At 41.8% G+C, this 21,119-nt stretch overlaps 1 protein-coding gene across 2 annotated transcripts in view; it reads right to left on the reverse strand.

The window, feature by feature from the left end:
* The window catches only part of COP1 (COP1 E3 ubiquitin ligase), a 267,982-nt gene extending 257,687 nt beyond the window's left edge, over window positions 1-10,295 (reverse strand). Inside the window, exon 1 of one of the 2 annotated variants that reach the window (XM_080823959.1) lies at window positions 9,644-10,295. In XM_080823959.1, coding sequence (XP_080680085.1) covers window positions 9,644-10,044 — 401 coding nt within the window. In that variant the 5' untranslated portion in view covers window positions 10,045-10,295. The remainder of the gene's footprint in view (window positions 1-9,643) is intronic. The other variant, XM_080823960.1, reaches the window with a different exon arrangement.
* Window positions 10,296-21,119: the final 10,824 nt, after the last annotated feature.

A 21,119-nucleotide genomic window follows, 5' to 3' on the forward strand; every position in this document is an offset into this window, starting at 1 on the left:
TATGTACACACACATACATATATTTTTATAAGAAAACCATACACCAGTATTACTCATGAAAATATAAAACAATCCCTTTAAAAAATTAGTGAATGGGGCATAAAAAAGGAAGTAAAACTGGAAATTGGAATAAAAGTAAAACTGTCTTGATTTGCAGATGACATGATTGTATTCTCAGAAAACTCCATAGGATCTACCAAAAAACCATTAGAACAAGTAAATTCAACAATCACAGGATACAAGGTCAAGATACAAAAGTAAGTTTTATTTCTACATATTATCAACAATTAGAAATTGAAATTAAGACAATATTTACATCATCAAAAACATGAAATACTTGATTAAGTTTAACAAAATACGTGCAAGTTCCAAACACTGAAAAACTACAAAATTATAAAACACTACTAAGAGAAATTAAAGACCTAAATAATAGAAGAAAAATACTACTGTCATGGTTCAAAGATTCAGTATCATTAAGATACTCTATCTTCCCAAATTGAGTCATAGAGTCAAAGTAACTCAAATTAAAATCCTAGCATGCTGTTTTGAAAAAATTGGTAAGTTAATTCTAAAATTCATGAGGAAATGCAAAGGACCTAAATAACCAAAATGACTTTGAAATAGAGGAACAAAGTTAAACTATCTGGTATCAAGATTTACTAAAATGATACAGTAATCAGGACACTGTGGTATTTGCATAAGGATAAACATACAGATCAAGAGAAAAAGACTCCAGAAAAAACCTTATACACATATGGCTAATTAATTTTTAAGAAAAGTTTCAAGAAAATTCCATGAGCAAAGATGGCCTTTTCAACAAATGGGTGCCACAATCAGTGGTCATCTATGGAGGAAAGGAAAAATCTTCAACCCTTACCACACATGGTATATAAAAACTAACATGAAATGATCATTTATCTATCCATGAGAAAACCAAAGAAATATATAAGAAATCTATAATAAATACATAAGAATATACAAGAAATTCATATAAATATATATAAGAAACATATAAGAAATATATATTATAAGAAATATATAATATATATAAGAAATATATAAGAAATATAAATATAATAAATATAAGAATATATGAAATCTATAGTATATATTATATATTATATAATAAATAAGAAATATGTAAGAAAATCTTTTGACTTCACGCTAGGCAACAAATTCTTGGGGAGAACAGAAAAGTCGTAAACCATAAAAGGAACAAATGATAGACTAGACTTCAAACTTAAAACACTTACATTTCAAAAGACACTGTTAAAAAACAAAAAGGTAAGCAACAGACTGAGAGAAAACATCACAATATATAGGACTGACAAAAGACTTGTATCCGGCATGTATAAAGAACCCTCACAATTCAAGACAAGAGAAAAATGAGCAAAAGATTAGAACACTTTATAAAAGAGATGCACATGAGAAAATAAGCACATGGAAATATGTTCAATGTCATCAGTCATTAAGGCAATCCAAATTATAGTGAAAAACTACTACACACCCAGTAGAATAAAATTTGAGACTTTGAAAAAAATTGAAACACCAAATGTTGGCAAGAATATGGAACTGGAACTCTTCTACATTCCTGATAGAAATGCAAAATGATAGGGCGCCTGAGTGGCTCAGTTGGTTAAGCATCTGCCGTCTGCTCAGGTCACCATCCTAGGAGTCCTGCATTGGACTCCCTGCTCAGTGGGGAGTCTCCCTCTGCCCCTCCCCCTGCTCATGCTTGCTCTCTTTCTCTCTCTCTCTATCCCCCTCTCTTGCTCTCACTCTTTCAAATAAATAAAATCTTTAAAAAAAAAAGAAATTCCTTATTTAAAAAATGAAATGCAAAATGATAATGATATAGCCACTTTTAATAACAGTTTTGTAATGTCTTATAAAGTTAAACATATACTTGGCCATACAACCCAGCCAATACACGCCTAAATATTTACCCAAGAGATATGAAGGTATGTTCACATGAATACCTGAATGTAAATGTTTACAACTTTCTTCACATTGCCACAAACTAGAAACAAAAAAACTCAAAAAAACTCATGTTATATCCATGTAATGGAATACTACTCATCAATTAAAAGAGAAAAATTCGTGGTATATTCAGTATCAAATCTGAAAAACATTATGCCAAATAAAAACAGACACAAAAGATTACCTACTGAATGACTCCCTTAATAAAAAATCCCAGGAAAGGTATGCCCGGGTGGCTCAATAGGTTAAGTGCCTTAACTCAGTAGATTAACTCAGTAGGTTAAGTAGGTTAAGTGCTCAGTAGGTTAAGTGCTTTGACTCAGGTCATAATCCTGGGGTCCTAGGATTGAGCCCCACATCAGGCTCCCTGCTCAGCAGGGAGTCTATTTCTCCCTATCCCTATGCCCCTCCCCCGCACCCACCCACCCCCCACTCATCCACATCCGCCTGTGTTCTCTCTCTAATAAATAAATAAAATCTTTTTTTTTTTTAAATCCTAGGAAAAGCAAAATTATAGCACTAGAAAAATCACTGGTTGCCTGGTGCCAAAGTGGGGATAGCAGGGTATAAAGTGTTGGCACAAGTGAACTTTCTAGAGTGATGGGGAAAATGTTCTAGATCTTAATTAGGATGCTGGTTACACAAATGTATTCATTTTTCAAAACTCACTGAATTGAGCTATGCAATTAAAAACAATGACTTCTGGGGCACCTGGGTGGCTCAGTCAGTTAAGCACCTGCCTTTGGCTCAGGTAATGATCTTGGGGTCCTGGGATTGAGCCCCAAGTCAGGCTTCCTGCTCACCCCAACCCCCACTGTTGCTCTCTCTCAAATAAATAAAATCTTCCTCTCTACCTTCATTTCCTCACCTATAAAATGGAAATGATAAAAGTATCTGAATCAAACAATTATCATGAAGATTAAAGAGCTAATGTTAAACCATCAGAATAGTGCCTGGCAAATAATAACATCTTATAGTAGAGCATGTATTTTATTAGAAGTATGTATACCAAGCCAATAGGTTAGTACAGCACATTGACTTTGGAGTGAACATGGCATTTATTGAGTTTCAAGTATCTAAAAGAGTCTCAAAAATAGTTATCTGTAATTTTCACTTAACCCACTTTGTCTCATTACCTCTATTAAAGCCAAAATGCCCATCCTTGAACTAATACTGAGGCCAGAGAATTCTAATACATGACTTGGTCCTGGTATCATGTGTTCCAACTCTGAATTTGGAGAAGAGCTCCCACACCAAACCACACAGACTAGGAAGAGAGGAGGATGGACTTCTGTAAGTTAATACCAGAATTACAATGAACAAGAAATCAGACCACCTATTACAACCCACCTTCCTCTCTATGTAGAAATAGAGACAAAATCAGTTCATGAAACTTAATTATGAAAAATGAAAGAGTAATTAAGTTATATATGAAGATACGGAGAAAACATGTTACTCTCAATGAAACGTCAATTGAGATGGTAGGAACCTATACACCTAGAACCTGCCACTACATACATGAATAAAGAGGACAAAGTGGGGGCGCCTGGGTGGCTCAGTGGGTTAAAGCCTCTGCCTTCGGCTCAGGTCATGATCTCAGGGTCCTGGGATCGAGCCCCGCGTTGGGCTCTCTGCTCAGCAGGGAGCCTGCTTCCCTTCCTCTCTCTCTCTGCCTGCCTCTCTGCCTACTTGTGATCTCTGTCAAATAAATAAAATCTTTAAAAAAAAAAAAGAGGACAAAGTGAAGAACAAAGATGAAGAGACACCACGTATAAAAACAAGAATTTAAGAAGCATTTTATTTGTACAATACAAACCTTAACAGGAAAGAAAAGACTAATTGCACTGTTAAAGCCTTCCTCCCAAGCTACAGAAGCTTTGAGAAAAGGGTTGCAGGCTAAAATAATTATTTAAAACAAAAGAAAACACCAGTAACAATATACATATGCAAGGAGAAAAAATGAGCAACAAGGTTTAAGGCTTTAGTTACTTTAATCAGTAACAATTTTTTTTTAGGGGCATCTGCTGGCTGGCACAGTCAGTAGAGCAATGACTCTTGATCTTGAGGTTGGGATTCGAGCCCCACGTTGGATGTAGAGATTACTTAAAAAAATATTTTTTTAAAAGTTTTTAAATTAAAAAATAGCAATTTTTAGAATATGACCAAATAAGTAATGTTGGCTTATTACCAGAAAAGGTTTCTAAAAGGAAAGGGAAGGGACACCTGGGTGGCTCAGTGGGTTAAGCCGCGGCCTTCGGCTCGGGTCATGATCCCGGGGTCCTGGGATCGAGTCCCGCATCGGGTTCTCCGCTCCACAGGGAGCCTGCTTCCTCCTCTCTCTCTCTGCCTGCCTCTCTGCCTACTTGTGACCTCTGTCTGTCAGATAAATAAATAAAAAATATTTAAAAAAATAAAATAAAATAAAATAAAATAAATAAAAGGAAAGGGAAGCTACTAATCAATACATTCTTTAGTAATGAACTACTGCTGCATAGTACCTTCCTCTCAATTTACAGACCAGAATTCAAGTCGATAGTCTTTCATATCCTGCTTCATAATCTTCTCTTTCATTCGCTCTACCACTTGATTCACCTAAACCTGCTGACAAGGATGCTGATAATCCATCATCTGATAGCCAGAAAGACCATAATGAACTGCTATGATTTTATATCATTTCCCACAGAGTATCTTTTGCCATCATTGTTATCCAAATGACGCACGCATTATAAAGCAAAAGATTCATCAGGTTTCAGTTTTGCAGATTCAAGGAAGTTCTCGCCTGATGTTACTACAATAATAACATAATGAATTCTAAAGTTTATTTTAGTAGTTGAATATTACACTTTAAAGGCTCTTTAAGTTAGAGTTAGTCCTATTTATAAGCTCACTGTGGTTTCAAAAGGCCATCTAAATTTTCCACTTACTTTTCTGTCACAAGGAAAATTATATATCATAATTCAGTAACTTTCAAAATTTTTTCACCATGATACCCCATAAGATATACACCGTATGTAAGTATGTAAAAACCAAAAGTTCAAACAAAGTTATCTTTATCATGACAAGTTATGTGACATCTCCTATCTTATCTCACTTTTTGGTAATTTGAAAAACACAGTAGCAACAATGATCAACAGGTTTCATCTTTAGTGCTAAATGTGGTTAATAGGTAATGGCTTCCTAGAATGTTATGCTGAGGATTGCGAGACATGTGAATTCAGAAAAGTGACACTTGCCATGGTACTAAGAGAAGCAACAACACCAGGATATGATACCATAATTACATGACTAAGTCTCTCTTCACATTAAATCCTAAGCTTCTTCAGGACAGTCTATTATTAATAGGATGACACAAGAGAAGCAGTCACATATTTATGAAACAGCAGATCTATCTAATGTAGATCCTACCTATTCTGTATCAGGTAGGTGATCAGAATTAATCTTCCCATTAGAGCCTATCTACTTGAAAATACTTACTTCCACCTCAGAATAACTGAGACTTGCAGGGACAGAAAAAGTAATTTCAGGTAGCTGGAAAAGCTAATGCAGAGGCAGTAGTAATGTGCTAGAAGAAAGATGTCATTTTAGACTCATAGTTTAGTTAAATGAACACATAAGAAAAATTAGAAAAATCTAACAAAAACTGACTTTGAATTTCAAAGATTTATTCAACCTCAAACTAAATACTACTCTCCCCTGTACTACAGAATTTCCAACTATAAAACACCATTAGAATTATCTGCAACTTGGGGCGCCTGGGTGGCTCAGTGGGTTAAAGCCTTTGCCTTCAGCTTGGGTCATGGTCCCAGGGTCTCTGCTCCATGGTCCAGGGTCTCCCTGCATCAGGCTCTCTGCTCAGAGAGGAGCCTGCTTCCCTTCCTCTCTCTCTGCCTGCCTCTCTGTCTACTGATGATCTCTGTTTGTCAAATAAATAAATAAAATCTTTAAATCTATATATATATATAAAAAAGAATTATCTGCAACTTGATTAATATTTTGTATGAAATGAATAGTTAAGTGAAAACCATAAATCCCCGAAATGTTCATCAATTCAGCAATTAAATATAAACTTACTTTCAAATATGACATAAATCAAGAGAGGCCAATGTGTGTTACTGAAAATCAGGCATTTGACTTTAAGTCAACTGTTTTCAAAAAAGGGTAAAAGGATGTGTCACTACCACCTGGATAGCTTTTCCAAACTACACTGTCATTCCACCCTCCAATTCTGGTCCCTCCTCTTGATGTGGGCAAGCAAACAGGCACGAGAATGGAGGGGTTAGGGATAAAAACATTTCTCTCATGAGATTATTAAACAGTTGTTTCCCTCCAACCTACCACATTTACAAGCCACTAGGCTAGGAGGGCCTGGCTGGCTCAGTCCGTGGAGCACTCGACTCACGATCTCGGGGTTGTAAAAATCAAGCCTCGCATTGGGTGCAGAGATTACCTAAAAATAAAATCTTTTGGGGCACCTGGGTTGCTCAGTTAGTTAAGCATCTGCCCTTGGCTCAGGTTATGATACCAGGACTCCCATGGGGGCTCTCTGCTCAGCAAGGAGCCTGCTTCTCCCTCTCCCTCTGCCCCTCCCCTGCTTCTGCTCTCTGTCAAATGAATAAATAAAATCCTAAAACAAACAAACAAAAAAAAAAACAAAACAAAAGAAAGGACCACTAGGCTAAATACATGTGCTTATAAATTTTCTAATTTCATACAAATAAAGCACTAAGTTGAGAACTGGGAGATCTGAATTCTCATTTTCCCCCACATCTGTCCAATCTGAAACAAAGTTACTTCTTTGTGCCTCAATGGGAATGTATTACATCAAAACTAGAAGTTATAAATAACTTCCTGGAATTGTTCTTAAGGATAAAATCTTTAAAATGTGATGAATAAGGAATTATCACCATTATTCAAACTTTACCTTCACTTAGGTGTAAAAGCATAAAGTAATCTGTTCACTGTCTGACCCTGAAGCATACGAAACAAGACCAACCACCCAGAGCCAATTAGAAATGAAAAAGATTGGGGAGCCTGGGTGGCTCAGTCATCAAGCGTCTGCCTTCAGCTCAGGTCATGATCCCAGGGTCCTGGGACTGAGCTGCACATTAGGCTCCTTGCTCCTCAGGAAGCCTGCTTCTCCCTCTGCTTATATGCCCTCTCTCACTGTCTCTCTCTCTCTGTCAAATAAATAAAATCTTAAAAAAAAAAAAAGAAAGAAAGAAAGAAATGAAAAGGATTCCTTGGGCCTTGACTAATCCCTATCTTCAACCCCAAAAGCTTGGCCAAAGCAAATCTAGCTTGAAAATTGGGAAAACAGATTCCCATTAATGATTTCTTCTGAATATTCAACCTCACCAGAAAAAGAAATTATGGACTAATGAGATTTTTAGAAAGTGAAACATTCACAATTTTTTTTTAAGATTTTATTTATTTATTTGACAGATCACAAGTAGGCAGAGAGGCAGGCAGAGAGAGATGAGGAAGCAAGCTTCCTGTTGAGCAGAGAACCCAACGCGCGGCTCAATCCCAGAACCCTGGGATCATGACCTGAGCCAAAGGCAGAGGCTTCAACCCACTGAGCCACCCAGGCGCCCCGAAACATTCACAATTTTTAACCGAAGACTTTCAAGGGGCATTTCCAGGTTAGGAATTGGGACAGTACACTGCAATTGTTAAAAATTAGTCTACGGCCATACCACCCTGAACGCACCGGATCTCTTCTGAAATTGTTAAAAATTAGGTGACAGACAAAAATTTTAATAATCTTACCACCACCACCACCCCCTCCTCGGAGGGGAAAAATAATCAGTTTCAGCAGCTTATATGACTCTATGGCTTTCTAATTTCCTACAAAATGGCCAATAGTAATGCAACTCATATGGTTCCTGGCAGACAGTGTGTGCCAAATAAGTATCCGTTGAATGAATGATTGATTCCCTTATTTCTCACATCTTCTACACTATTTCAGTACACCTGTATGAATGCTGGCATATTTGTTTTCTTTTAGCCTATTAAAAATTAAAATGCAGGGCGCCTGGGTGGCTCAGAGGGTTAAGCCTCTGTCTTCTGCTCAGGTCATTTTCCCAGGGTCCTGGGATTGAGCCCCCCCAGCATCAGGCTCTCTGCACAGCAGGGAGCCTGCTTTCCCTCTCCCACTCTACCAGCCTCTCTGCCTACTTGTGATTTCTCTCTCTCTGTCAAATAAATAAAATCTTTTTTTAAAATAAATAAATAAATAAAAATTAAAACGCAAATGGTGGCTAAAAAGACAAATTCTAAAAACTCTCATTTTGTTTCATCGGCTTCTACTTCATCATATGGTACCGTAGTGGGTATGAGCACCAACAACTCTTAGACCCACCCATAAGCTGGTTAAATTATTTATAAATAACAAACACAATTATAGCCAAGTTTCTATGAAAAATTAATTAATTGAGTCCAGAATAATTTAAGACCAAAGCAAAAATACGAATGAAGATATTTTTACTCCAAGAACTAGAAACTCCTATAGTGCCAGCTTCTAGCCCTATCTTAATGATGCCAACTCACATCATCTTCAACACTGAAGAAAATCAACTTCCCCTATAATGACAGTGCAGGCCAACTTCCTACTAATATCCTATCAACCATTTCCTCTAAAGGAAAAGCAAAAAACCCTACCAGTTCTCAGTTAGCTAAAAGCAATTTCTTTCTCATAATCCTACCATTTGGATTGGGTTCTGGAAACAAAAAAAAAAAAATTTTAATCCCAAAACACTTTCAGCAAAACAATCAACTCCATCTTTCCCTTAATATGGATAACCCATCTACGCCAAATACCAGAACTGAATACTACTGTGTATCACTGAAGATGTCAACTAGGATGACAAAATGTCTAATATCTGGGCGTTTCTCAATCAGAAGTTCCAGTGCACTATAGACTGTTACACAAATGTCACTTACATCTGAGACATGGATAATGTTTAATAAATGTGGTTCCCTCTTTCAAGGCATTCAAGGACAAGCGGAATTTTTTGTAAACAGACTTTATGGCTACAGTAGCCTCAACAGCAGATTTAAAAGTGGCCTACCCTTTGAAGTGGGAGGATAGTTACACACACACACACACACACACACACACACACACAAAAGCACACGCGCGCGCGCGAGGGTATACAGACATGAAATACTACTTCTCCTTAAAGTATCCATTCCCACGTCTAGAGCACCGTCTACCCATATTTTCAACAAGCAAATTATGACCAACTCCATCCCTCAGTATCCCAGGAAGCTTAATCCTCTCCTTGTATCCTTTTACAAGTTTAATTCACTTCAACAAGCAATCCGGACCGATAGGGTGCCTAATTCACCAGCCAGAAAATTCAAGAGCTAATTTTCTCCTTTTATGCACAACCACTTATCTGATCTTCTTTCTAGCCCCCTCTTAATTACTCCCTCAACTCCCCTCCCTTCCTCGCCACCAGCACGGACCTCTTTGGTAACCCCCACCACCCTTGCCTCGGGACTCCAACATTCCCCCATTCTCACCCCATCAACCACCAGCCTGAAGGTCTGCAGACACCGCCACCTCACCAACCAGACCACCCTCTCACCGGACCCCACCAGCCCAAACACGGCAAACTCCTCATTCAGCTAAGGGGAGGGCGATGCTCTTCAAACTCACCACACAAAGTCGTTGCTTTTGTCCTCGTAGGAATTGATGAGCCCGTTGCACAGGGGGGCGAGCAGAGGTCTCTTCCTGCTGCCGCTGCCGAGGCTGGAGCTGCTCCCTCCCACGCCGGCGCTGGGCCTGGCCGCGCAGCTGAGCCGAGACAGGCCCGCGGACACCGCCCCGCCGCCGCTGCCGGACACGGCGGCCGCCACCAGCACAGGCCGCGCCGGGCCCCCGAGGCCGCCCGAACCCGCGGCCTGGGCCGCTCCACCGGACGCCGCCGCCGCCACCGCCGCGGAAGGGGGCGACGGGGAAGAGGACAAGGACGAGGAGGCGGAAGTCACCGAGGAGGCCGCCGAGGAGCCAGGGCTGGTCCCGGCGGAGCCCGACCCGGCCTGGCGGCTCCCAGACATCGTGACTCCCCCACCTCCGGCCGGGCGCTCGGAGAGGGACCGCGACCGCGACGCGCCGCCGCCTCCCTCCCCTCAGCCTCAGTGCATCCTGAGGCCGCGCTCCGCGCCGGGAGGTGGGGCTGAGGAACAATAAAGTTGATTTTTTTAAGGCGAGCCCACAGCAGCGTCCGACGGGAGGGGGCGGAGGAAACTAAGAAAGCAGAGGGGAAACCACTACCGCTGCCGAGGCCGCCACCGCCGCGGGCCCCGCCGCAGCCAACCGGGGCGCGCGGAGGGTCGGCCGTGCGCGCACGCGAGCAGCGGAAGGGGCGGGAGCGGCGGCGGAGACAACTTCGCGGGCCGCCCGGACGCGCACTGCGCGCCCCCGGTGGCGGCCTAGTAACGCCGGCCGCGCTCGTCCACAGCTGTTGTCGCTCGTGACGTACGGGGCGGGGCGGGGCAGGTTGTGCTACGGGTGAAAAGGCTACAGAGAGGGGAATGAATGACAGGGTGGCTCAATGGTTTGGGAGCTGGGGGAAAGAGCGGAGTGCCGGCGAGAGGACTGCGCACGCGCTCTGGGCTTCGACCCCCGCGGCTGCCCGGGGTCTCCGCTCCACGCTCGGAGCGTCGCGGGCGCGGAGTCGCCGCGCCACGCCTGCGTGGGGGCGAGCTGCATTCCTGAACGTGGAGAGGGAGCGGTCGCGGTCGCTGTCGCCGTCTCTATCGCCCGAGAGGCTGGTGGTGTGACCTACTGGCAGGTGCTTCCGAGCTGCGGTTTGAAGGCTCTATGGACCGGGACGGGAGGAAAAAACCCAGGAGCTCAGAGCTGTTGAAAAGAGCACTGGACTGAGAGTCAAAAAGTCTGGGTTCTGCTGTTAAACCATTCCAGAGTATTGTGTGGACTAAATTAAAATGAAGTCGGTGAACGGTGCTTTGTAGATTCCGAACATTGTAGCAAATGTTACCAATTTGATTGGTTCGACCATGCTGTCTTGTATCTTGAAAAATTATTTACCAAATTAAGCATAACAATAATGGGAAAACAAATTATATTTAATCTGAACACAGCTCAGTCAGAACCTCGATGTAATGTGGATCTGATACATTTCTAGCACAAAACAAGGAAACCTGGCAGTTAATACCGCTTAAAAATGTGCAATTTCTGGTAGTTTTTTGGAATATCAAAAATTGAATACAGATTTTCATTTCCCATTTTAAGGATCATCAAGATTCCGGGGGATATAAATTAGAAACAACAGGGTGATTTTCGGTGTCCTTTCCAGCTCTGTCATCCTGTGGTTCCTAGAGAAAATGATCCCAGATTTAATTCTGTCCTGTGTATTGAAGACCTTTCCCTAGGAACCTTTATCCACGCTGACGGGACAGAACCAGGGAAGGGCCTAGATGAAGGCCCAGCAAAAAGACCTAGCCTTTCCTCTGAGCAGTGTTCCATCAAAAGGCTGTCATCCTCAACTTTGACTTTACCGCTTACCTTACTATTACCAGCTCACGTTTCTGCTCAGAATATGATATAGGAATGAGCTTATCAGATCTCCAAGAATCACCCTCCTTGTGTGAACATTGCATTACCTAAACCCTTATTTAACCACTTTCAAGACCCATCTGAAATATGAAGCCTTAAGGACACCTCAGCAGAGATATTTATACTCCACTTGGTGCTCCTAGGGGTTTGTTGTTGTTGTTGTTGTTGTTGTTTTTCACTTATAACATTGTTATTTTCCTGGTTTATGTGTGATTCTCCTCTGCTAGCTTATTAGCTTCAGCTTTGTATTCCCAACATATAATATACCTGTGATAGGTGTTTATTAAATATTTCTTGACTAACGAGTAAAGCAATTGGTCTCATTTTTAGTTTAATTATTTGCTTATGGTCCATTTTTCCAACTAAATTGTAAGCTCTATCAAAGACAGGACCATATTCGTTCTCACTGGGGATTCAATAATTTCTTGATGAAGGAATGCATTAATAAGTAAGTGTAAAGAATCTGATGAATATTTATCAAGTACTTAGTATACGTAGACCTACACTGGGCAAGGAAGAGATAAAGAAGTTTATAAAACATTGTTCCTACACTCAAGAAGCTCAAGGAATAACTGAAGAACTAGAAAAATGAATACAAACATAAGTAACACTACCAAAGAACACATACTAGGTGCTTAATGAGTAAAGCAGAGAAACACCATAGGAGCAGGAACAAGAGCACTTGCTAAGGGCCAGCCATGTGTGACATTGGAGGAATGTTTACATCAAATTCAGATACCTGTTTTATAGGGGGGAAAGCTTATTCAGCAAAAATTCATCTGGGGACCAGACTGTGAAAGCCTTGAATCCACTTCGGGAAATAACCTACAGGCAATTGGAAACAATGAAAGCATTGCAAGGGGGTAAAATATATTCAAAGTGTTGTTTTGAAGATTAAGTTTTCACCAGATTAATCTTTCAGAAGAGGTGGGAGATTAGGAGCAAAGAAACTAATTAGGAAAAAATGATGGCAGTCCAAACAGGTGAGGAGATTCTAGATTAGTGTGCTGACAAAGAAAGGGAGTATTCTGAGAAAAACACAAAAGAATCTATAGGATTAAGTTACTCTCTGTAGAAGAATCTTTACCATCCCTGAGGGCATGATCCATGATCTGTCTTGTTCATTACTCTTTTCCCCAGTACTTGGCACAAAGGCCATTAAGTCGATTAAGTAAAAAATGATGGAATACAGGGGAGCCTGGCTAGCTTAGCCGGAACAGAGTGTGGCTCTTGTTTTCGGGGTCATGAGTTCCAGCCCCATGTTGGGTATAGAGATTACTTAAATAAAACTGTTTGTTAAATGATGGACTACAAAGAAGAATGACTGTAAAGATGAGTCCAGGGATGACAGCATGATGACAGAATTGGAGAAGGCCAGTGGATGTTTTAGTTTCAGTAAGTGGATGAAAATATATTCAAGGGGGCACCTCGGTGACTCAGTGGGTGGAGCATCTGCTTCCGCTCAGGTCATGATCCCAGGGTCCCAGGGATGGAGCCCTGCACTGGGTTCCCTGCTCAGGGGGAGCCTGCTGTTCCCTTCTCCGTGGCCCCCAACTAGTGCTCTCTCTCCCTCTCTTTCTTTCTAATAAATAAATAAGATCTTTAAAAATACATGTGTGTGTGACTATATATACATATACGTATATATATTCAAATAAACAAATCCAGGCAGTGACCAAAAATTCAGGTTAAGACACAGGAGGAAGTTCAACTCATGAAAAATAAAACTGCAGGTTCCTGAGATTCTGACTCTAAGTCTGGGGTGGGCCTATGAATATGTATTCTTAACAGCACCCAAGTGAACCTCAACGCTTTGAGAAACACTGATCGTTCTGTAGGGAATGCGCGAGAAATATGTAAAACGGTCTCTTTCTTCCAAGTAGCTTATTGAAGAGACTTCTTAGCTGAGCAGTCTCCTAGGAAAAAAATCATCAGTGCCCAGTATTATCTCTTTAGAAACTGGGTTCAGTAAAATCTAAATTTAAAAAAGGAAATGGAGGGGATAGGAGATGTGATGCAATGGAATTTCCCTTTCATATCAGTTAAATCTATAAAGACTGTTCTCAAAGTACACAGTCCTTATTCTTTTCTACAGGCAAAATGTTCTGGAAAAGCAGAAGAGAAAAGAGGAAGTATGGCAAAACACAAACACATACACACACACCCCCCCCAAGGAATTCAGACGTCAGGAAAAGAAGCAGATAGGAGAAGACAAGAAAACATTATGAAAATGAAAGTAATGTAAAATAAAAACTAAGCCTTAATAATTGAAAGAACTCCATCACATTGTTAATTAACCCTATTAATGACAAAAATGACAAGACAAAATCCAAGTCTTTTACGAAAATGCTGTTACGGAAGTAAAATCCAAAGGAGTTAAGATGGAATGGAATTACCAAGAAGATTAAACTTCGAGACATATTTCCAAAGGGGCTAATCCAGGGGTGCCTGGCTGGCTGAGTCAGAAGAACATATGACTCTTGCTGTTGGGGTTGTGAGTTTGAGCCCCATGTTGGGTGTAGAGACTACTTAAAAATAAAATCAATCAAAAATAAATAAATAGATAAATAAAATAAAATCAATCAATCAATCAGTACAAAGTAACTTATCCAAGTATAATCTGTTAGGGCAGTAAGGCTGCTGGTTTCTACCTCCAGCTAGTACTCCCCTTTGCTAACCAATCTCTCAAGAAGATCCTTTCTAAAAAGCTCTATCTGCCTGATTCACCAGAAGAGTTTGCCACCTGTTTGCCCTGTTTGCTGTCCAAGCAAATCTCTTAGTGAATAATAGCTTCCTGTTAAGTTTTTTCTTTTTAATTTAATGGGATTGCCTGTTTAAAAAAAAGAGAAGAGAGAGATGTGAAATAAACATGGTATTAAAAAGCTGAGCTGATGGGGGAAAGGAGAAAATACATTTTTTTGTTAGTGTGAATGGACAGGAGAAAAATAGAAAGGTTTCTATAATGCAATAGCATAATAATACATCTAGAAGAAAATAATCCATCATCTACTGGTGAAATGAAAAGCTCCCAATTTATGAATTAAAACCAGAGATAGGGGTGCCAGTGTGGCTCAGTGGGTTGAGGCCTCTGCCTTCGTCTCGGGTCATGATCTCAGGGTCCTGGGATCGAGCCCCGCACCGGGCTCTCTGCTCCGTGGGGAGTCTGCTTCCCTCTCGTTTCTGCCTACCTCTCTGCCTGCTTGTGATCTCTCTCTCTCTCTGTCAAGTAAATAAATAGAATCTTTAAAAGAAATAAAAAAATAAAACCAGAGATAGACAGTTACCTATGGAGAACTATAATTTCTTAAGAGTTACTGTTCACAAACGACTTTTTTTCCGAAAACGTGTATCACAGTGTTTTCATTGCTAGAATGGCATTGTCAGCTGTTATTCTGTTCTTCCAGTCTTCTGTGTAAAATTACAAGACTTTTTAGGGAAGGTAAGCTAATAGCACTGATACCTTGGTAAGTCAGTCAACATATTAAAAGAAGTTCATTTCCTGGGGCACCTGGGTGGCTCAGTGGGTTAAAACATCTGCCTTTGGCTCAGGTCATGATCTCAGGGTCCTGGGATCAAGCCCTGCATCGAGCCCTGCATCGAGCATCCATCAAGCATCATCAGGTGCTCTACTCAGCAGGGAGCCTGCTTCCCTTCCTCTCTCTGCCTGCCTCTCTGCCTACTTGTGATCTTTGTCTGTCAAATAAATAAAATCTTAAAAAAAAAAAAAAGAAGAAGAAGAAGTTCATTTCTTTTATTAAAGCACCTCTTTGGCAAGCTACTGCTAGCAATTTAAGTCAAGGCAGTATTAAAATATGTCCTGGGCCAATCAGAAGTACTCTAACAACGAAAGATTATAGGTAGAGCTGTGTGAATGTAAGTGCAACTTACTGAATAGGGTTAGTCAGTTTCAAAAAAAAATTGCCCAAGACTGGGAAAAAACAACTTGGACTAGAAAAACATTTGCTTCGGGCGCCTGGGTGGCTCAGTCAGTTGAGCCTTCAGCTCAGGTCATGATCCCCAGGGTCTTGGGGTCAAGCCCCGCATCAGGGCTCCCTGCTCCAGCTCTCTGTCACTCTGTCTCTCTCACTCAAGTAAATTAAAAAATAATAATAATAATAATAATTTGCTCACCTGATACGTGGCAATACGTATGTATTTTATGAATATATGGGTAGGTTTAGATCCACTTAAAAGTAATAAAACAAAACAAAATGAGGTCTATTGAATTCTAATGAATTCAAAAGAGAACAATTGGAGTCATCTTGAGGTGGAGACCAGGTGATAACGGGCAAAAAAGAAAAAAAAAAAAACGACTTTGTGTTGAAATTAAATCATATAACATAGTGAATCTTTTGCTCCATGGATTTAACCACTCATGCATGAAATGTGGCATAACTAAACAATCTGGGAAAGCTTATATAGCTAGAATCAAGCACTGTTTAAAAGAACAATTTATTGAGGCACCTGGGTGGCTCAATGGGTTAAGCCTCTGCCTTTGGCTCAGGTCATGATCTCAGGGTCCTGGGATCCAGCCCTGCATAGGGCTCTCTGCTCAGCAGGGAGCCTGCTTCCCCCTCTTTCTCTGCCTGCTTCTCTGCCTACTTGTGTTCTCTCTCTGTCAAATAAATAAATAAAATCTTAAAAAAAAAAAACAAACAGCAAATTGTTCACTGTGACTTGCATCAAGACTCCTTCCTAAAAGAGTAAATGAAACAAGATGGGATCTGGAGGGAGACAAACCATAAGACACTCTTAATTTCACAAAACAAACTGAGGGTTGCTGGGGGGGGGGGGGAGCGCGCAGGGGTGGTTATGGACATCAGGGAGGGTATGTGCTATGGTGAGTGCTGTGAAGTGTGTAAACCTGGTGATTCACAGACCTGTACCCTGGGGCTAATAATACATTATATGTTAATAAAAAAATAAAAAATTTAAGAAAAAAAGAATTTGGGGAGAAAAAAAAAGAGAGACTCCTTCCTGGACTGTAACTTTCTTTCTGCCTAGTACCCTGGGCATTCGGGCAAGTCATACTGTGATATCCATTGCAACACATGCTCCTATCACCTACTAAATTCTGTAAAAAAACTAAGAATGCTAAAGTAGCACTGGATTGTGAAATTGTGTAACCAACCTAGAATGAAGGGTGAATAGTATTTGGTTATAATCATTGTAATGAGATTTATACCAGGTTGCAAGAGAAGTTAGTGTGGGAACCTATTGTTAACCTTTATTTTTTTAAATTTTTAAATAAGTTTATTTATTTATTTGACAGACAGAAATCACAAGTAGGCAGAGAGGCAGGCAGGGAGAGAGAGAGAGGAGGAAGCAGGCTCCCCACCGAGCAGAGAGCCCGACGCGGGGCTCGATTCTAGGACCCTGGGATCATGACCCAAGCCGAAGGCAGAGGCTTTAACCCACTGAGCCACCCAGGCGCCCCTATTTCTTAAATTTTTAAAAAATTATATTTATTTATTTGACAGACAGAGATCACAAGTAGCGGGGGGGGGGCCAGCGGGTGGAGCAGGCTCCCCACTGAGCAGAGAGCCTGATTCAGAGCTCCATCCCAGGACCCTGAGATCATGACCCGAGCCAAAGGCAGAGGCCTCAACCCACTGAGCCACCCAAGTGCCTCTATTGTTAACCTTTAAAGGCGAGGTCAGATAAAACAAGGATTCATTCTGACCTGTTTCCTCTTATTTCCTGAGTCCACATGGTAATTCTTACATTTTTAATTTGCTCTATTCAGATAACAACAGGTATTTCTTACCTCAGCTGGAGTCCTCCTGATGAAGTTCTAGAACATAGGTGAGGTTCGGTGGGGTGAGGTCCAGAGCCGATGACCAAGAAAGAATTCTTGAGACATCTTTGGTGCAAAATGGTGGTTTATTAAAGCATGGGGACAGGACCCGTGGGCAGGAAGAGCTGCTGCCCCGTTATCCTGAGGAGTGGCTGATTATATACACAGGAGTTGGGTAGGTGAGGACAAAGGGGGTGATGTTAGTCTCTAAGGAATTTTGGAAGCAAGGTCTCCAGGACCTTGAGGGGCTAGCTATTGTTGGGAGAAAGGTTATTTATTACCGGTAGTAAAAATCTTCTTGTGAGACCCTTTAGATGTATATCAGTGGGCCATATGCTTGGGAATGATTCTTGACACTATCTTGGAGATCTAAAGTTTCACCTTTCTCCTATCGAGTGTCCTTGTTAGTGAGATTTGGGTTTAGAAGAAATTTAACTTTATTTAGGGCTTGAGGAACTGAGTTATTTGCCTCTGGAAATTGTGCTATTGTTAAGATAGCTTCTTTGTTGTAAATCTCTAGGACATTGGTAAACCAAGGGAGACTCCTGTCTTGCAGGATTGTGATCTCTGCAAGTTAACTATTTGTTTTCCTTTTAGGGCAGTCAGGGGTGCCTGAGGAATGTCACACATATTACCGAGGGGAGTGAGTGGAGAGGGGGTGCAAGGTGCCAGCTTTTGCTTTGTCCTCAGCCAGCCTCCTGCTCCCTCATCAATAGGACTGAAGTCTGTTCTCAGCTTCTATGTACCTGCATTCCTTGGCTGGTGTCACCTTACCCCTCTCACCAGCAACAGTGAGTCAAGACCTTATCACACTGCATCTCTCTGATTCTTCTGCCTTTCTGCTCCCCTTTTAAAGGGCCTATGGGATTCCACTGGACCCACCCAAACAATCTGGGGAAAATGTCTCTAAAAGTCAGCAAATTACATCTACGAAATATTGTCTTGAAACATAACATAGTGACGTGTCCCGGGGATTAGGGTATGACATCTTTGGCAGGGCTTTTCATCTGCCACCTGGATGGTTCATTTGGTGAAGAGTCTGCCTTCGGCTCAGGTCATGATCCCAGGAGGCTCCCTGCTCAGTGGGGAGTCTGCTTCTCCCTCTCCCTCTGCCCCTCCCTTCTTTATCTCTCTCACTCTTTCCCAAATGAATAAATAACATCTCTAAAACACTACGGTCTTGGGGCACCTGGGTGGCTCAGTGGGTTGAGCCTCTGCCTTTGGCTCAGGTCGTGGTCTCAAGGTCCTGGGATCGAGTCCCACATCGGGCTCTTTGCTCAGCAGGGAGCCTGCTTCCCCCCCCCCCTTCCTCTGCCTACTTGTGATTTCTCTCTGTCTGTCAAATAAATAAATAAAATCTTTTTTTAAAAAACCTACAGTCTTTAGTTACTAATACTGTTTCAATATTCAATTCATCAATTATGACAAATGTAGCATACTAATGCATTATGTTAATAATAGGAGAAACTGCTGGCAGGAGGGCAGATATGGAATTTCTGTGTACTCTTTGCTTAATATTTCTGCAAACTTAGAACTGCTCTAAATAATGAAGTCCATCAATTAAAAAAAAGATGAAAATTTTAAAAATGAAATTTTCAGAGGTTTGAAGAATAGATAAAGGAAAATTAAAGGGAGAAAATAGAGGAAGAAATGTTTTTCTGTTTGTTTGTTTTAAAGATTTTATTTATTTATTTGACAGACAGAGATCACAAGTAGGCAGAGAGGCAGGCAGAGAGAGAGGAAGGGAAGCAGGCTCTCCATTGAGCAGAGAGCCCTATGCAGGGCTCCATCCCAGCACCCTGGGACCCAAGCTGAAGGCAGAGGCTTTAATCCACTGAGCCACCCAGGCACCCCTCCTTCTAAGATTCTTATGTTGAAATCCTAACCCCCAATATGATGTTACTAGGAGGTGGCTCCTGGGGGTTGTTTAGGTCATGAGGGGAGAGCCTTAGTAAATGGGATTAGTGCCCTTATAAGAGACAAGAGAGCTTGCTGCCTTTCTCTCTCCTCTCACTGCCATGTGAATATACACGGAGACGACCATCTCCAAGCCATGAAGTGAGTGCTCCCCAGATAGGAAATCTACCAGCGTCTGGATCTTGGACTTCGAAGTGTTCAGAGCTGTGAGAAATAAATATTGTTTAAGCCACCCAGTCTATGGAGATGGCTGTGACAGCCAGGCTGACAAAGGCAGATGTATTATAAGCAACACTAGATGTTAATAGAAAAAATGCCTACACTGTTCTGAGGGAAAACTTTTTTAAGCCTAAAATTTTAAAACCAAACTATGAGTCAAGTTTGAGGGCAGAACAAAGTTATCTTCATACATAAAAATGCTTAAAAAAGGGGCGCCTGGGTGGCTCAGTGGGTTAAAGCCTCTGCCTTCGGCTCAGGTCATGATCCCAGGGTCCTGGGATAGAGCCCCACATCACGCTCTCTGCTCAGTGGGGAGCCTGCTTCCTCCTCTCTCTCTACTTGTGATCTCTGTCTGTCAAATAAATAAATAAAATCTTAAAAAAAAAAAAAAGTGCTTAAAATGGTTCCCACCTATATCCCAATTCCTTTCACCTGGCCCAGTCACCTGGTTGCTGAGTTCAGTCTGCTAAGGCCTTGCTCTTCAGTCTGCTAAGGCCTTGCTCATCGCCCTTGGGTGGCTGGAGCTGGGAGTCCGCTTTCTAACCTGCTTTTCTCCTTCCACCCATGTCCCATGCCAATAGCAAACAGCCGAGCACTGACACAAGGCTACCCAAAACTCTAGCCTCCTTGGGACCAACCTTACACTGTGGTTAGTGAGCCCTGGCTCCCCGGAGAACTAGACTGCGATTAGTTGCCATGTGAAAGCTCATTCTGGCCCAGCTTCCTCCCCAAGCCCTATCCTGCTTCCCTTGCTCCCCTTCTCCCCAGGGAAAACCCTCATTAAATCACTCTCCTAAGAATTCCCATCTCAGGCTCTGCTTCTAGGGAATACGATCTAATCCCCTACATATTCCTCGAAAAAGACTGCTTGAGAATGATCTCCAACTTACAAAATAACAAAAAGAATCCAAGGGACCTCCACTTCTTTTTTTTTTTTTTAAGAAATTTTATTTATTTATTTGACAGAAAGAGAGACAGAGAGAGGAGGAACACAAGCAGGGGGAGTGGGAGAGGAAGAAGCAGGTTTCCCACTGAGCAGAGAGCCTGATGCCTCCATCCCAGGACCCTGGGATCCGAAGGCGGATGCTTAACGACTGAGCCACACAGGTGCCCCAGGGACCTCCACTCCTGACCAATATGGAGTAACAAGGACTAAGTTTTCTCTCCCACACGAAACCACTGAAAAAACAGGCTCACTGTGTGAAACTGTGCTTTTAGACATAGGATAGCGGGTAACACAGAACCGTGAACCCTGCAAAAAAGGGGGAAGAAATGAGGCGAGCCCTAGAATTACTCCAGCTGAGTGCCTGAAAAACATCTCCAGTCCACACCACCGGGAAAGGGGACCCAGGAAGTGCCAGATGGTCTCTCTCAGAGAAATGGTTAAGAATGCAGTGGCTAGAGTTTTCAGGGCAGAGCTGCAGAAAGGAAAGAGCTATACAGAGTCAGAGTTCCAGAGACCTAAAGAGTATATTTAGGGGTGCCTGGGAGCCTCTGCTTTCAGCTCAGGTCATGATCTCAGGGTCCTGGGATCGAGCCCTGAATCTAGCTCTCTGCTCAGCGGGGAGCCTGCTTCCCCCTTCTCTCTCTCTGCCTGCCTCTCTGCCTACTTGTGATCTC

This window comes from Martes martes (genome assembly GCF_963455335.1).
Source record: "Martes martes genome assembly, chromosome: 15".
NCBI classification, from domain to species: domain Eukaryota; kingdom Metazoa; phylum Chordata; class Mammalia; order Carnivora; family Mustelidae; genus Martes; species Martes martes.